This window comes from Bidens hawaiensis, unplaced genomic scaffold (genome assembly GCF_021521415.1).
Source record: "Bidens hawaiensis isolate Kalapana, Puna unplaced genomic scaffold, B.hawaiensis_p1.1 tig00031794_1, whole genome shotgun sequence".
NCBI lineage: Eukaryota > Viridiplantae > Streptophyta > Magnoliopsida > Asterales > Asteraceae > Bidens > Bidens hawaiensis.
In genome coordinates, this window is record NW_027495377.1 from 94,717 (window position 1) to 113,380 (window position 18,664).

The window sequence follows — 18,664 nt, forward strand, 5'->3', positions numbered from 1 at the left end:
CGATACTATGATCGCAGCGACAAGGCTTGGAGATCGCATGTGCGCTTGATAATATGAAAGCGGGATATTTTTCATGTATCCGAGATGGGGAATCAAGCATTGCTGGTCCGATTACCAACCTCCATTCTTATTTCGTTACCGTTATTGTTTTAATTACGTACTATATATAGAGCATGAGAAGAATTAGCACTTTTTTTTCATGTGCTTTAGTTAGGAAGTTTGTGTTGCAATTTGCTTGTGAGGTGTTTTTGGTAATTAAATGATGTAATAACTTTGTCTAATCGAATTAAAATTTTTTATCTTAGTGTATTATATTCAATCTATTTTCAGTTTGAGGTTGTTACTTTTCCAGGACTGGCTCAACAAATGTGGAGGCCTAAATCGAAACAAGATTTTTGTGGCATTTTCATGACAATTGTTAAGGAAAAAAAATTCATTTATTACAAGTTTTGAACTCATAACCTATAGTTTGTTAACAACCAAGCCTACAACCATACCAATACATTACTTTGAGTTTATTTTACCTATTATAATAAATGTATATATAATATTTTTTTCTGGACTTGAGGCCTTAATTAAGTATGGGCCTAAAGCCCTAACTTGTTTTCACTGTCCCACGAGCCACCCCTGACTTTTCAAGCCACCTGTGATTAGTGAATAGTGAACCGTTACATATGAAAATAATTGGTTAGATCAAATTATAAGTAATTAAAGTTGTTGATTATATATGTGCCATGTTCTAAACTAATTAGCCCAGCCCGTAAGCGAGCCAATGTGACATCAAGTTTTAATCATTTGATAAATGTTGGCTTGCTTATATGGTCCTACATCTAACACAACAATGGTTATTATTAACAAGAAATGGATCGAAGCCACAAGTGTACTGAAAAATTATTAGGGTCTCTGAGAAAAGATATTTACGCGCCATAATTGTTTTGCGCAGATTGCTTGATTTGTTGATATGTTTTGACTTGTGAGTAACACGTTGTTGAGTTATATGCTTTAGATTGATTGTTGTAAAATGTAATTCGTATCAATGCAGCATTCGTAAAAGCGATTTTAGGGTTTTCTGCTAAACCTCAAAGGTTTCATTCTTTGAAAAGACGGCGTTTAAAAATTTTCAATTTCTCAGACTTTTTAGTTAGAAACAAAACGTAAGTTGGTTGAAGAAAAGCCATGAGTATTCTTATATATAATAGGTAAATAAGCCATCCAACCAAGAGGTTCCGGTTCAGTTCTTAAAGGAAGGAAAGATGCATGATGGAGGACCTTCGTATCACATTCGACTGAAGGGAGGAAAGATAATTGAAATGAAACAAGACTAATGAAAATAGTCAGATTTTGGAAAATTAGGAGTCAAATTTAAATAGGTTAACACAAGAATGAGAGGATATTGTTTCTTTGTTTTTGTTCACGTCACACAAAAATATTAACAAGAGGCCGGTCATATTCATATAAGGCGAAGATCATAACCGCCAGTGACAAACTAACAAAACTAGCCTACTTAACTAACTTGTAATTATGGCACATGTGACTGAATTCACTAATGGTTAACTAAGGCTATCTTAATGGTTCCCCGCAAGTTCAGAGGCTAGATCGGTGTGTAGCTTGGACTAAATATAGGCAGATTTAGTAGAATTCAACCCCTTTGCATGCCTGAATATATGCAAGTTGATTAGTTGTAGATACATAACCAAGCTTGAGATTATGAGTCATGAAGACCATGTCTCTAATGAAGTGTAGATCAATGTCAATATATATGCATTGTGCATTCATAAAGTAGCTTTAGTATTGTCACACTAAAGAGTATGTGAGCTACATGAAGATAACTTTTACTCGTGGATTAGAGACATGAATATGAACATCAACATGAGCTAGAGCGCCATACTCTCAGACAACAGTCATTATAAGGTCAAACAACCCAATTAGCATTGGCATATCCATTAAGAGTAGTAGATGAGTGACGGGTTGTCAACCCATAAGGTTTCTAAGATATACAACGCGTTACTGAGTGAAGCTGGAGTATTGAAAGAGAGTAGGGTTTCTAAGCAAAAGATGTTTACAATCTGCTTCGACTTGTCAGTAACGAATTGGTATATTGTATGCTTTGGATTAATAACTTCAAAACTAATTGACATCCTATATTAGCAAAATCGATTTTAATGACAATCTTAGCAACGCAAAACCATACAATCAAATGAGAATAAATTTTGGCAAACACCACAAGCTGATCAAATAGCTCGAGTCGCCAAATATCTACAAAGTCATTCAAATTTCATAACTAAAATCAGCTAGTCAAAACATAAAATCAAACCTGTTATTGTTAACAAATAATCATACTCTACTCTTATATACACGCATTCACTCCAACTCTCTCCAAAACTTCACACGAATTATGCAATGGTTTCTATGTTGAAACACCTTCGAATGTCATGAACCCACACCGTCATTTCCCAAGATTACAGCAATGCAATGCCCATGTTTGGCGTTGTATAATTCATCCCGGTTTTGAACTTGTGCTTGAATATATTTCCAAGGTCGTTATGGTATTCTGCTTCAGGTTGTTTATCTTCATCCTTCATAACTGTGTGCATGTCTTCAGCTTTCCTGGGAACAATTTGAAATCATTTAGCATTTATCATGAATGGGTCAATTTGGGCAGTGTTGCAACTTACAACTTAAACAGATCAAATGGAACCGATAAAATAGATAACTAAAAAGGAGAACATGCTGGTACAAAGCATTTGGATTATTACTACAAATATTGTCTTGTGATTACAATTAAAGTACTAATTATTTTTTTAAAATGCAAAAAATACCGGGCAACTGGCCTTCAAAGGATCAAGGAAGGAATTAGAAAACTAGTAGAAGTTGGATTTGAACATGAGACCTTTGCTAAAGAGAAATCAGTAGGGGTGTAAATGAGCCAAGCCGCTCGTGAGCTACTTGAGATCGGCTCACTAAAAGCTCGATCATGCTGAGCTTAAATGAGCCCTAACTCAAGCCTGAAAATAAGCTTGTTTAATAAATGAATCCCATCATGAGCTCACTTATTGAGCTCAAGCTGAACCTAAACGAGCTTATTATATATATTTTTTATTTGATGTATGTACTGTATAAATTATGATAAAAATAACTAATATTAAGTTATTTATAAACATAAACATAAACATAAACATATAATAAAGAAGTATATACATTAATTAATAGTTAAACAAAGGAGCCGAAACCGAGCATAATCGAGCTCAGGCTTAGCTCGTAAACCCCCCCCCCCCAAGGCAGTGTTGACACGCGCCAAAGATAAACCGTTTTAACCCAAACCCGTTCTGAGGCATGACCCAACCCATCAATCTCAAGATTGAAAAAACCAAAAAACTTACGGGTCAAAAGAACGGTCAACATCAGTACAATTCATATCCAAGATCTCGACTTTATACGCGTTAACAACTTCTTTTCGAGTTTCGGGAGGAAGCTCCATCAAAATATCATGTACTCTCAATCCATGTTGTTTCTTAAGTTCATCCAACTCTTTCTTCTGCTCCATCATGATATTTTCAAGTTTCTCCACAATAATATCTACATCATCATGTCTCAAGATTTCTTCCATTTCTTCACTTGGGTCACCATGGCTCGAACCATGGTCCTTGCGTATGGGCTCAAGTGTCAAGCCATCGTTTTTAGGTGCATCATTCCAATATTTTCGACCTGAAGGCAATTGTTCAAGAGATAAAGATCCATGAGAGTTGACTTGGTGATCTGTTGCTGACCAATCAGGAAAACATGATTGAATTTCTGATTCAATCATTTCAGAAATTGCAGTTACATCTTGATCTGTTAAATCCAGTTCTTGGACCATTTCTTTAGCAACTGCGACTGGTGTATCGAGTTTGATATCAAATGGGAAATGAATCGTTCGAGCATGACCTGGCCCACAAAACAAAATCTAAACTTTTATAATTTTATAAGTGGTAAAAAAAGAAGGATGTGGTCAAACAGGCCGGGTTGACCCGTTACTAAAAGATATAGGCAGATGACCTGTTGTGTCTTCCATATGTAATTTCAAGAAAACTGTATCCGGGTCTCCCATTTGACCCTTGACCGTGAAATCCCGAGCAGTATCAAGATTCTCAATGTCTTCATCTAGAAAAGTCATTAAAGGAAAATTAAATAAAATAAAAATCTTGGACTCGTGGAGCCCAGGGTGGCTTAAAGATACTAATTTACCTTGATAGAGACTGGATTCTGAATGTAAATTAACGTTTTCATCATCATCATCATTTCCGTGCAGAAACGGATCCATCAATAAATCCTTAGCACTTAATCTATCCGAGACGTTGCAAATACATTTTTCAATTAATGATTTGACTTCAGGATCATTTACTTTTTCTAATGAAGCTGGTTTCACACCCTAACAAAATAGAAGCAAATTTTATTAAAGAATCCAAGAAATTAGTTATTCAATACTCACAAACTTGTAATTTGTAAATTGCTTTTAGGCATATAACGCATATAGACATGTATCTCGCTAATTGTTGAATATAATCTACGACAAACAGGATAAAACGAAAGAACAACTAGCATAAATCACTTACTGATGTCACTTTCTTATATATTTGAGCAGCATTTGCGCATTCGCTATATGGATACTCAAATGTCACCAATTCAAGTAGGCACATCCCAAAAGCATATATATCTACAAGTTCATTATAATTCTCTTCATAAAGCTCTGGTGCCATGAACTCTGGGGTTCCTAGATATACAAAAAACCATGGATGAGGTGGTAGGTTGGACAGTGGGTTGGACCATGTTGGGTTGACCCACAAACATTTTTAAAAACTTAAACTCACCAATCACACTATGAGCAGAATGAGCTTGGCGAAGAATGGCAGCTAATCCAAGATCACCAATCTTAACCTCACCTTGGTTTCCGTTAACAAAAATATTGTCACATTTGAGGTCACGATGAATAACTGGAGGGTCATGACTATGAAGATACACTAATCCCTCCAAAATTTGTTTAGACCATTTCTTCAGTGCCCGCAAATCTACATGTTTGTGCTTCTTCCGGTACCTACCAAACCTCTAACACGATCTTTAAGTATATAATTATAAATTCTTTAATGACGTGAGAGGTGTTTGTGTTTGTGATATCTGATCATTTAAAGGTCAATTTCAAACTATCTGCAACAAAACTGATTCTCAAAAGTAAACTAAAAGTAACCTAATTTCAAAGAATTTACTTCCATCTCAAGACTCGTCCCTTTTTTCACAAGAACTTCCTTTTTGGTTATTATTACAACTGGTTTTTCAAAATCACATGCAAAACGCACATATAAACACCTCCTTTACAACAAAACAGACAGTTGAAAGTAAATGAAACATACTGTCGTAATGTGCCAGATGTGAAAACCTCGGTGATAAAGTTGATATACTCGTTCGTTGTATCAACCCACGAGTTGTAGAACTTGATAATACTCTTGTGCTTGAGTGTTTTGAGCAAATGAACTTCAGAGAATAAACGGTCCAGTTCCTCAGGGTTCCTCAAGAAATTAGAAAACTTTATTTGATTCCAAGCTACTTCAATTCCTTCCAGTTCATCAAATGCTCTGTATCTAAAATATGTGATATGTAATCAAGGATTTGATAGCACTATCAATCTATTTAACTGTTCTCCTATTCTGTTACAACCAATTTTCTTGCAAAAATGCCAAAACAAACAATTCAATTCGCATTTATGAATATGATTGCTAGCTTCATTTCTACAACTTATCCAAAATTGCTGCTATTTTGCAAACTATAATGTCCTTTTCAGCTATCTTTACCTATAAATAGTTAGTTGCCAACCAGTATTCCTCAATTAACCCAAAAAAATATAATAAAAGGAAATAAAACTATGAATTTGGATGCACTGGTCTATGTATTCAATTCACTTGGCAATATTCCTTGTAAAATGATAGCAATTTAATGTTAAATTGACAACAATAACAAAGTTTGAACGGTTTAAAACTTGATTAACTTGACTAGTATTCCTCGATTAACCTAAAAACAAGTAGTTAAATTATCAATTTGGATGCACTGGTCAATTTGCAATACATCATGTAATTGTTTTGGATGACTTTATGTTTTTAATAATATGTCAAATGAGATTTTTGTGAAAAAATGACATCAATTATAATGTTAGGTAGCAAGTGAATGGTTCAATTCCTTAATTAACCCTAAAGCAAGGAGTTAATTTACTGTAAAATTGTGTAGAAATGATATCAGAAGGATACACTGTTTTGCAAGCTCCTTTCCCTAACACTTCTTTATACTGCAAATCATACAACTAATCATCATCCAAATAACAACAATTAAGCTAATTAAATGAAAATATAAATCGTACAACTGTATAATGTATAATTTGAGGTATGTGAGATTCTAACCCGTCCGTAACGGCCGGATGGATCGATCTCAACGAACTCAGCATCGGAATCGTCCGAGTCGTGATCTGACGACGAGTCCAGTGACATTTCGTCGATCAAATCGAAATTGATGTGAATCGAGCTAATTGCAAGTAATCGCCGGTGACCGGAATGGATATTGTTAAGTTAGGGTTTTGAAGATGGTGGAAGTGGAATGCATGCGTGTGTGTGTGTGTGTATGTATAGATAGACCTGACCTGGCGTCAAGAGGTTTTTTATGTAATAAAATTTATAATCACATCATGTTTTTATAATATATTATTGGGTTGATGAGATTTGAGTATACATATTTAATTAATTAGAATTAGAACATCAAAGTTTAGTTTTGAAAGGTATTAAACTGAAATTGAAAAGTGGGGGATATGGAAAAGGGTGCTAATTGATCGGCTAACTTAATTTGCACACCTTCTTCTGATTCATAACAACAAGGCTCGCCTACCAGTATGTTAACGAAATCATATCTCGAAATGGTGTGACTATTTCAATTACTTCAAACCGAGATAGTCATTTCGGCTCTCATTTTTGGCAAGTTGTGCATAAAGCTTTTGAAATCCGAATTGATCTGAGCACGGCCTGCCATCCTCAAACAGACGGTCAAAGTGAGCTAAGTTCGGTTTTAAATACTAGACGTTAAACAACGTCACAATCTAAGCCTATTGACATGTTCTGGGCGTGAATTTTTATTTATTTATTTTTTGCTATGTAACTTCTTGTATACCCAATAACCATTTTGGCAAATTCGTCGGATAGTTTTAAACTGCTGAATATAATATACATATTGGTTTTATAAAAACGCTAAAAACCTTAAATATTTATACTTCGCCGATAAAATTCAGGGATATCCCACGCTACCCCTAAAAACTACCTACATTCACCCCTAATGGGGTGAGCTGCGGCTTGCGAGTAGTGTCATTGCGTACCTGGGTGGAGTGGGAGCACCGTGACCACCACCGTCATTTCCGTTTCCGAGTTCAACTACTTGTTGACATAAAACAAGTATAGTCATTATTTGTTAACTTTTTACTAGTTTCAACTTAATAAATTCTATAGGGTATTGAAAGGAATGACGCCAGCGAGGCAGCGACGGCTTTTAAGGAGGGCAAGGTGGTCAACGTCGCTGACCCGATCAATCCGTAGGACCGGATTTTTTATTTTAAAATTGATATATATATATATGTAAAAAATATGTATTTTTAATGGAAAACCCAATTACTCAACTTATTTAAGCCTATTTTTATTAAAAATGTATATATATATATATTGCACAACTCAAATCATAATCAAGTAAGCTCATTTAGTAAGTTAATTGTTAAAAACGCTTTACTTTAGACCCAAATCTTTTTCGTCTTTGATCCAAAAATCTTAACGATTTTAGAAGACGGTCCTGAGTGACGTCACCCTTTGGAATAGTTTAGGATAGTTGAAAATAGTTTTGATTTGTCACCATGTAAATGGTTGGAGAGGAAGAAACATACATAATAATAATAATATAATAATAATAATTATTATTATTATAATATTATTATTATTATTATTACGTTTTCGAGAATAGGATGGAGAGGAAGAAGCATACATTTTTTTATTTTTAACATAAGAAAGTTTATAATGACATCACATATTTATAGAATATTAGATTGATTAGATTGAGAAGACATATATTAAAATATAGTTAGAGCATCAATTTTTATTTTGAAAAGTTAAAACTAAATTTATAAACATTATACATGATATATATATATATATATAGGGTTAGGTTAGAATAAAAACCCACTTGAGTTGTTAAAACTTTAGAAACTTATTCTTAACCAGATGTTTTTAATTAAAGATTAAATCTTGTGGTCCACAATTAAAGTTAATAAAAAATGTAAAAGTTTATTTACATTTTCTCTCTCTTGAAAACATATATAAAAATTACTAAAAACATGTAAAAAAAATAGCAATACATTTTTTTTATGTTTTCGATGTTTTGTATTAAATGTAACATATATTACATGTAACAAAAAAAACGATGTTACATAGGGTTTTCTCAACTCAAGAGGGTTTTCAAACTATACTTCTCCTATATATATATATATATATATATATATATATTAGTAATTTCATGATTAAATACAAATCATTAATATGAAAATAGTGAGAACAAATTTGTTGTTAATTATTACTTCCTTCGTTCCATTAAAAGTGTCATGGTTTGAAAAATATAAAGTTCAAAAAAGATTAAATGATTACCTTTTTTGCTTACACAATGACAATAACGCTCTTGAAAATTGGGTCCATCAACATTGATTATTAATGCTAGTTATGTGTGTTTAAGGATAAATTTGGAAATTGGTTAATAAATTTTGAAAGTGAACATTTGTAATGGGACAAGTAAAATTGGAAATATAGACACTTTTAATGGGACGGGGAGAGTATTAGATTTGTTTTTATAAATGTTTGTTGTTATTTTTTGTTCGTATTTGTTAATTTCCGATTATGAGACATTATAAATTTATAAGTATATGTTGATTTACATTTTGTTGTTATTATTAGGTTTTTTCTTATGTTGTTACAAGTATTTGCTGTTATTTTTTTGTTGCTAATTTTGATTATTTTGTTGTTATTATCAGGGGTTTTTCTTTATTATTATAGAACATTGGTTATGTATATTGGTATTGTAGTTGATATTGTTTTCTACGTTCTCTTGTTAAGGTCATTTTGTACATGAACATTCCATATATTAGTATTATTATTGTTATAATAATGTTTTTAATAATGTTGGGTGCAGATTAAGGGATTTGAAAATGTTTTTCATAACCATTTGCTTGGTTGTTTTTTAAATTATGATTATTTTTGTAGCATTTTGACTTTTTATGTATCAACTTGTTCATGACTTTCTTAAAATAGGAAGAATATATTGGGCGTATTTCATGTCATCCTTGAAGCCTTGAAGTGCACGTAAATGAATCAAACAAGCAAACGTGATTACGTGAAGAAGTTGTTAGGATCGTTTAATTGAATTAATGGGAAACACAAACAAACATATTATTTGCTCATTATATAAACGTTTGACAAAACTTGTATACCAATATTATACATAAAATATTTTATTAATGTACATATTTAAACGATCAAAAATATAAAATACAAAACTAAACTTATATGTACTTAAGATAGGTATATTATTCATGTTATATCTTTTAATTATAGGAATTTTTTTCCAGGTATGTTCATTTATCATTAAAATTATGACCCCAAACAAAAAAAAAATTGTTTGTTTAAGTATCTGTGTCGGCATAGAAAATCCACCTTGCATGTTACCCAAACCTAACACCAAAGACCATGTTGTCCAGCGACCAGTGGTACCTTCATAACTTTTCTTATGAAGTTATGGGAGGTCGTGGGCTTGAGTCTTACATAGAGCAATTTGTTCCGCTTCATTCCCAATTGTAAGTTATATATATAAATATATATGAATCTGGATTAAAACCTTTTTCCTAAAAAGCATTACTCTTTAACTAGCTTTATATTATCTTTTCCGTACATATTATAAGCAATTATAAAATTTAAGAGGAATTTGGTTAAGACTATTGTTATTATATACAAACGGCCTTTGGTTAAAATCAATAGATACGTACTCCTTCTAAAGTTTTTATTTATTAATTTATTGCATAAAAGTAAACAAGATGTCACGAAGATGTGCACGCCTCTTTTCTTCTTTTCGAAAAGCCTAAAGGGTGTTTTGTTCAAACCGAAAAATTATATTAATTTGGTTAAGTAAAATAGGAGTATGTAGACTAATGGAACAATGAATTATTATGTTATACCTAACTAACCTAACCGACCAATACATTCATTTTTACATAATTATTCAAATTTACCATACTTATTTAAAAGATGTATGGGGAAAGTTAACGTACGCTAACTGTGCGAACCAAATAATCTATACTATATAATAAATAAAGGTTTTTTAATGCCATATGACATCACAGAAGATAGTTTTTTGAAAAAATTTCACACCTCTCTCTCTTATTAACTGCATTCTCTTTCTTATTAATAGTTTATATTTATCTTTTTTTTCTTTTTAATCTATTATTTGTTCTTTTTAATAATTATTTTTTGATTTAAAAACTTTAATACCAACATAAATACATTATTTAGTTTTATATAAATATATTACATTGTTATGTGTTTTATTATCTAAAGTTGAAAGCAAAAACAAAAAAAACTACTAATTTTGATATGATGGTTAAAATTACAAATATTGTATGCAAAAAATTAGAGATTTATTAGTTTTTAACAATTTTTTATTTGCATATTTTTTATTTCAACAAAAAAATAGACTATATCTTAATATCTTTTGAACATATTTTTATATCATATTATTATTTAAATAAATTTACTTATTATAACCCGTGTTCTATACGGTTCTTAATGCCATATGTTATTACACATGAGTGGTCCTTACAAATTTTTCCACCTGTCTCTCATATTAAATTTATATTTATTTTTCTTATTAATAATAGTTTCATATTTTATTCTTTTTTCTATTTGATATGTTATTTTCTCTTTTGAGAATTACTTTCTGGTTTAAAAAACTTAATACCAACATAAATATATTATTTAGTTTTATATATATATATAGTATTAGTTATTAACATTAAGCTTTTATCAGTAATGAATTTTCATGTTAATTTAGATAAAATAATTAATTTCAAATTTCAAAGAAAGAAATTTTAACTTTATGTTTGTTTTGCACTGAAGATTAATAAAAGCTAAGACCAATTGCTTTAGATGGTTTGTTTGTTTTTTTGACAGCCTATTTTAACACATGGTCAGTTATGTGTTCCGTCATCTAGAGTTGAAACCAAAAACAAACTACTAATTTTATTATGAAGGATAAAGTTATAAATTAAATTACAAATATTGTATACAAAGAAATATTTAGAGATTTATAAAGTTTCAACTTTTTATTTCCATGTTATGTATTGTGTAATTTGTTCTATCATATATTATAGTTTTTTATATGTTGAACATATTTTTTATATCATATATTATAGTTCTACACGGGTACCTAACATAGTATAATTATATATACAAGTAGTGTGATTACAATATGTTGTAATTACACCACACTATAATTAAACAATATTTACACTCATTGATTCACATAGTTAGCAAGCTAATTTAATTTGCATTTGATAAAAATCACACGTGACTAAGATAAATGTCCACAAAACAAGAAAATCATTTTATGTTAAAATTTCACCAAATCATCTTGTTAAGTTGTCCATTTATTATGATAATGGTATCATTTAAGCAAGCATGATATGCATAAGCAAGTCAGCCTAGAGTTGTGTGGATCATTTAAGCAACCACTCCTTATTAACTTTTTAATTTAAGCAACCACTCCTAGTGTTTTGATTTGCTTATTTTTACCAACTTATTAACTTTTAAAAAAGGAATAAGGCGTTTATGATTGTTTTTTATGTGAGAGGAAAAAGTTAATAAGTTACACTTTTGTACTTTATTAACTTATTGAAAGTTATAAGAAGTTTTCATAAGGAATCCCACACAAACGTTGCTGACTTGGTAGTCGACAATCTATGCGTGTCATCATCTTCGTATTTACGTCTTTTTCTGTTTTTTTTCATCGAAATCGGGAGGCTAGCCAATACCCAATGCTCTTTACTCACTCAAGGGAGATGCTTACTAGCTACATCATATGACCACTCATAACAAGTTTTAACAACATTATTTTCTTTCAAAACTTATAGAATAAGATTCCATCGACTATAAACGATGTGACAAAATGTTATAACAATATCGAGAAAATGCTGGCAGTAATCAAATGTAATGCTACTTGCTAATGAAACGTACTAAATGACGTTCTTCCCTCGAAATCACTCTTGTTTGGTTTGATGCTTCTGCATTATGCTTTGATATCAAGCAATCATGCATAGATTGTCGACTACCGAGTCAGCAACATTTGTGTGACATATAGATCATATTCAAGAATTTCAACGAATCTGTGATTTGATCAATAAATTATTCTGAAATACTACACATGAACAAAATGAACTATAAACGACTTGATTCTGTATTCAATCAGGATGAAAAGGTTACAACAAAAGAGCATACACTCGAACCACATTAATCAAAAAGTTAACCAGCTAATAACGCTTAAAATGATCCCTATTGAAAAACGGATGTCTTAAAGCTTCTCGTGCTGTTAGCCTATCTAAAGGATCATATCTCAAAAGCCCTTGTAATAAATGAATAAGATCCCCCGCCGAATGATCGACATGCTGCATGATTAAGTTCTGCAAAATAAAAATAATAGTTAGAAAGTGTACAATGGCAGTATATGGAGATGATCACAGAGGGATTAAAATTTAAAACCTGAAGCCGAGGTAGTTTTTGAACAGCTTTAATACTCTCTCGCGAAGTAGCACCCTCGGGCCAGTCCAGCCTACCTTTTCTAATGTACTTATCTGCATGTCGACTGATGACACGGTAACATTAATATGCTGTCAAACAGTTCAAAATCAAAAGTCCAAACGAGCCAATCAATTGTACTCACTCTGCTTTCCTCAACATGTGCTGAGGTAAAAAGCCTAAGACTCTTTCCATCATAGCAAGATGTTCAAGATTCTCATGTGTTTGGAACAAAGCTTCACCCTGTTATACACATGTACCAGTCAGATAAGGATTTTGAGAAATGACAAGTTTACCCCTATAATGCAAGGCTAAAAATATCAACTTACAGAGCATAGTTCCACAAGGATGCAGCCAACACTCCATATATCACAAGGGTAGCTCCATCCCAATCCTGAAAGAAACAATTAGTAAATAAATATGTGACTGTTATGGCATAAAAGTACTTAAATAAAGTGATTACCTAATATAACTTCGGGTGCACGATAATGGCGAGTTGATACTATATAATTCTGATCGGGACGATCGTACGTTGTGCTACCGAAATCAATAACTTTGATTGCACTGCATTTTGGTATTCTTTTGGAGTATGAACCGTCTTTTGGTGACCTAGATGAGCCCTAAAACATCATATTGGAAACAAAACCCATTAGCCATCATATAAACTAAATGTGGCAATTTTGATCATTGGTTTGGAACTGCCAAAACCAAGATCGAGTAGCCATCTTTGCAAGAACCAGAACCGACCCAAATAACACCTTCACGGGTTGGCTACATATGGGTTCTCATGGTTCTGGTTGAAAAAAATACAGTTCAAAACTTCAACTGGGTCATCAAAAGTGCTTTTGATGGCATAAAACCTCATAAATCAACTTATTCAAATAACTACATTATTATCAAAATAATTTAACTTGAGTAATCATGTTTGACACAAACTACTAGTAAAAACCTAAACTTTTGGACAAAATAAATGTTTCGAGTCAACCAACTTTGACCACTTATAAACAAATTGTTCAAACCTTGTAATCAGGCACTTTGATGTATTCCGAGGACACAAGAAGCACGTTCTCGGGCTTCAAATCCGTGTGTATTAAACGCAGATCATGCATAACTGCAACACATTTAACAAACACTTGTTAACACATTAATCATCTATTATCAACAGCAACAAAAGTCAAGCATGGTTAAACTTCCAATTCACACACAAAGAACTAAACTACCCAAATGATATAAAAATAGCATCAAGTAATTACTACACACATGCTATACATTCCAAGAGTTGTCTTCCAATCTCACGAACTAGATCTATAGGAAATGAACGATAATTGTTTTTGCGAAGAAAATCATATAAACTTGGTCCAAGCTTCTCAAAAACCTGAATCCATCAAATAGTCTTAACCAAAAACATTTGATAAATTGGGGAATAAATCCACCATATCAATTGTACTAAACTTACAATACATATATGGTTACGATAGTCAAACCAGTTCCTTATTTGTACACAACTGCAAGAAATAAACCATTTTAACAACAGACGCAACCACGTTACTCAGATATAAAATTGTCACTCACCGATTGCCGCCTTTATCATGTTTACCGAGTTGTTGAAGCACATCAATCTCGATCATGGCTGCCTCACGGTACTTCTTTACGCCACGAACAATTTTAATCGCCACCATTTCCTTCCGTTCTTTATCCCAGCATTCCAATACTTGACCAAATGTACCTAAAATAAACAAGTATACATAATTATACTATATACTTCAATTATCAATAAGGGTTTGGATCTTTTTAGAACTCCAAAACTTCAAGTAACCGATCATTTCTTTTTATCTTTTTTATACCTTTAATATTATGTGAGGTAGTCTTGTCATTTACTATATGTAACTTTGTGCTATATAATGTCATAATGGTGATTTTACATGTGTAAAAACTAATTTACATATCTATAGTCATAAAATTACACATGACAAATGACAAAAACACACTCAAAGTCTCAAATTAATGTTAAATATATAAAGGTAATAAATAAAATGATTGGTTGTTAAGAGCTCTTAAAGTTGTTAAATTAAAAGTTCTGAATTACACCAATCCAATCCAATATAATTAGTTAATTATTTATAAGCAGTTGTTTGGTAGATGATTCTTACCTTCACCCATTTTGCCATGGATCTTATCTGCAAGAAAGAAAAAGAAAAATATATCAGTACCATACAAGCATGATATTACAAGCATCAAGAAGCTATAAACAAACATTTTTTTAACCAACACAGTATACAGACAGAGCAAAACAACCAACTATTGATGTTTTAAAATTGTTTAATACTAGTATACTACAATACTACATTACCAAAAGATTTTGTAACCTATTAAGATTTCTAGATAGCAGAATCCAATAATAAGTGCAAAGATAACATGGCGTGTTAAGTTATTTGTATGCAAAGTTTTAAAAAGTATAAATAAAGATTTGTTTCAACTAGTATACTATAATAAGAAATTGATATAAAAATCTATTTGATGGTGGTGAAGGGTAGTTACAGCGTGAAGTTAAATTATCTCCAACTGCAAACATATAATGCCCATCTTTATCATCTTCACGCCATGGTGGAGAAATATCGTGAGCCACACGCTTAACATGAGATGAATTAGTATGGTCTTGGGGAGCCCCCGAAGGTGCATAGCTGGTCACATTTCCAACATCTTGTCCACAAAATAATGATAGCTGAGCCTACACACAGGCATCCATTCATGTTTCTTTCAAATAGAGACCATTAAATCTCCTTGAATCATTTTGTTTAAGTAACAATATATCATAAATTTCAAAAACTTGTCAATATAGTCAGAAAAATAACCATGACATGGAAAATATGCAATCTGGTAATTACAGTAAGAATCAACATTTCATAACCTGGATCAAATTCTTCTTTGTTTTAGAAAAACATAACCAACTTTTTAAAATCCAGATCAAAATTCCACGATCATATATTATAATTCTTAGCACGCCTTCTTCGGTTTACAACAAATTATAAGATTAACCAAAAAAATGATCTAGATTCTAGCCAAAGCCCAAAACTGGCTCAAAATCTTTAAAAAACATTGATTTCACATCAAATTCCAACAAAGCTTTCAACTAAATAAAGTCATAACCAACTAACTGTTAAGTCTTAAACTAGGGTTTCAGACAATGTAAAATTGGTTAAAACTATAACAAAAGTTTCATCCATAATTATTTACCGCCAAAAACATCAATTGTTATTCAACTAAATTAAAAACACATCTAGTCAGCTAATAGATCCATAACCAATTGTTAACCAATTAAATAAAAAACACAACAAATCAGCTAACTAGATCCATAACCAATTGTTATCCATTTAGATCTAAAACATAACTAATCCGCAAATTAAATCCATAACCAATTGTTATCCAATTGAATCAAAACCCTAACTAATCGGTTAATTAGATCCATAACCAACTGTTATCCTATCAGATCAGATCAGATCAAATTAAATAACCTAATTTTAAACCTTACCTGGTCAACGATTCAGAATTCAATAAGATCTAGCCAAACAAAACAAAACTCACAAAAACAACAAATTAGATGAAGACGAAGCAGATCTAATACCTTGGGCGGCGGATGAACAGCAGCCTCCCAGCCAATTCGCTGCCTCTTTCTCGGTCCAATATCAACGTTACTCATCGGAAACTCGGTAACACGCTCCATCTCCATGATCTGATGCTTGATTTGACGATTCTACGGTGCCGATTGATGAAGAGAATAGTAAAGGAATTTTTGTGATGAAAATTAATATAATACCTAATCCTGATTTCTAACGCAAACCAGATATCGACCAGTAAATTGAGAGCTGTGATGATCGGGCCGTACACGTGGTGTGTTTTTGGTGATGGTGATGTGCATTATCTGGTGGCGGAGATTAACCGTGGTTGGCTGATTGTTGACTGTGGTTAGGTTAGTGTGGGTGGTGGCGTGGTTAAAATAATTATTAAAGTTTAACTGGGCCCCTTGAAGTTTGACTTCAAACTTTAGTATTTTACACTTTAGGGTCACCAGTTTTGTGAAATAACTTTTGTATGATATATAACTTTCTTTGTGATTTGTTGGTTAATATGGAGGTCGATAAAGTGGTGAGTAATATAAAGGCACTCATTTTATGAGTGAAGCATAAGAGACGGAAAATGAACTTGAATCGAGAAGATTGATGTTTGTTTAATTTTGTGAATTTTTTCTTTTATCTTATTTGTTTTTATTCATTTTGAAGCTTGTAACTTGCTTAGTTTTCTTTGTGTTGAAATTTGGCTTTTCAAAAAATAAAATAAAACCGGATGTTTGGTTTTGTCCTGGACATTTTTGGGGATATTTATTACATACGATTTGAAGAGGTAGGTCCCAGCAGGGCTCAGTTGGTCCCGCATGACTCACCTTGAACAGGGATGTCTGCGCAAAGACCATCTACTCCCGCAGGACCCACCATGCTCAGAGAAGCCTACGCGCAGTATGCAAGCTGCATACGCAGGGAAAAGCCTCCCAATGGTAAAGTAACCCGCCTGTTCCCGCAGTTGCGGATACAAGCCATCAGGGAAGGCTACCCGCACAGCATAGCTACACGCATAAGGCTTAACACTTACAAATATTCAGTGTCACCTGAAAGAATGAGCAAAGGCGGGAGGGGGAAAACTCCCGCCAAAATGGGCCAGTCCGTATGATGGAGGATCTTTTGCGTGATACCTGACGAGGTAAAGACAAAAGATCTGACCAAGAATGCGACAGCTCACTGACAGCAGCGTGGCAGACAGCACGCCACAGCACTGTGACCAATAGCCGCCGCCTGCCCACCAACTCCTGCCAGACCACGTGCCTAGCCTGCAGTTGGTAGAAGACGAAGAGTGCACGGCACGCCTGCTCTGTGTCAGCCGCTACCTATCCACCACTCACAGGTAGGGCACGTGCATAGGTTACAGTTGGTAGCGTGTTGGGCCGGCTAAACCCCTTGGAAACCCACCTTCGGCTATAAAAGACAGCAAATGGTATTATCATTTCATCATCTACTATCTCGTATAACTTACTTGATAATTGCTCTAATAGTATTCATATACTTTTATATTTAAAGAGCAATATAGACTGATTCTCACGCCGGAGGGTGGTCACAAGGAGGAACCCCCCCCCCTTCTCAGTGACGAGCTCACGGTGTCTGTTTTGCAGGTTCCCTGAAGTACAACTTACTCTGCTGGACCTAACCTTCGAGGGAAACATTACTTAGCCCCCAGATTACCCATAATCTGCCCGGGGTCACTTAGTGTTTCTTCATTGGCGCCATCCGTGCATAAAGCTAGAACTACATCTTTCTCCAGTTTTTCAAAACTTCCAAGATGACTAGAGAAATTCCGGTAACCACAACCCCAGCCACTGGGGTAAACACCGGCAACACAATGTTTACAAACACTACCCCAGCCACCCAAGCTGGGGCAAGTGAAGTACATTTTACGAACACTACCCCAGTCACTCATGTAGGGGCAAGTGGAGTAAATATTCCACTGGGATTCACTGATGCCCAGCTGGAAAAACGAACTCGAGCCCCTCGCCGAACACTTGATCAAGTGAAGGCATGGGCCGAGGCACGTCAAAGAGAATTTCAGGCTGAGTTGGACGAACGCTTGCGTTCAGTCCAACAAGCTGAGGAATTCGGTAGTACTCGCCAGCACCTCAACATGAGTAGTGAGTACGAGTACTCAGACGACGAGAAGGAAGACTCCGACACCGACGCGAACCC

General features: G+C 33.4%; 2 protein-coding genes across 3 annotated transcripts; both read right to left on the minus strand.

Annotated features, from left to right (window-relative positions):
* Nucleotides 1–2,459: 2,459 nt before the first annotated feature.
* On the minus strand, nt 2,460–6,509 carry LOC143582594 (putative serine/threonine-protein kinase WNK3). Its single transcript, XM_077065117.1, has 8 exons — nt 6,423–6,509; nt 6,273–6,310; nt 5,385–5,612; nt 4,848–5,071; nt 4,593–4,750; nt 4,036–4,408; nt 3,381–3,924; nt 2,460–2,607 (listed from the first exon to the last, which is right to left on the minus strand). Exons 1-8 carry the CDS (start codon nt 6,507–6,509, stop codon nt 2,460–2,462), a joined length of 1,800 nt encoding a protein of 599 aa, XP_076921232.1.
* Nucleotides 6,510–12,450: 5,941 nt separating this feature from the next.
* LOC143582581 (serine/threonine-protein kinase AFC2-like) lies at nt 12,451–16,630 on the minus strand. Of its 2 annotated transcripts, XM_077065107.1 has the most exons (12): nt 16,501–16,630; nt 15,417–15,606; nt 15,029–15,055; nt 14,451–14,604; nt 14,335–14,383; nt 14,139–14,253; nt 13,898–13,989; nt 13,342–13,498; nt 13,208–13,272; nt 13,024–13,121; nt 12,843–12,945; nt 12,451–12,763 (listed from the first exon to the last, which is right to left on the minus strand). In XM_077065107.1, the coding sequence occupies exons 1-12, from the start codon at nt 16,603–16,605 to the stop codon at nt 12,614–12,616; spliced, it is 1,305 nt and encodes a 434-aa protein (XP_076921222.1). In that variant the 5' UTR covers nt 16,606–16,630; the 3' UTR covers nt 12,451–12,613. The 2 variants fall into 2 exon arrangements, with proteins under 2 accessions (XP_076921222.1, XP_076921221.1); XM_077065106.1 differs by lacking the exons at nt 14,139–14,253; nt 14,335–14,383; nt 15,417–15,606; nt 16,501–16,630.
* Between the last annotated feature and the right edge of the window lie 2,034 nt (nt 16,631–18,664).

Bases quoted from the DNA above. Each gene is read 5' to 3' on its own strand.
- LOC143582594 (XM_077065117.1), bottom strand. From the start codon at position 6,509: ATGTCACTGGACTCGTCGTCAGATCACGACTCGGACGATTCCGATGCT. The intron at 6,311-6,422 runs GTTAGAATCTCA...TATGATTTGCAG, and splicing joins CATCCGGCCGTTACGGACGG to TATAAAGAAGTGTTAGGGAA. The intron at 4,751-4,847 runs GTGAGTTTAAGT...TTGTATATCTAG, and splicing joins TTCTGCTCATAGTGTGATTG to GAACCCCAGAGTTCATGGCA.
- LOC143582581 (XM_077065107.1), bottom strand. From the start codon at position 16,605: ATGGAGATGGAGCGTGTTACCGAGTTTCCGATGAGTAACGTTGATATT. The intron at 15,607-16,500 runs GTATTAGATCTG...GCCTGTGTGTAG, and splicing joins CTGTTCATCCGCCGCCCAAG to GCTCAGCTATCATTATTTTG. The intron at 13,122-13,207 runs GTAAGTTGATAT...TGTGTATAACAG, and splicing joins TCCTTGTGGAACTATGCTCT to GGTGAAGCTTTGTTCCAAAC.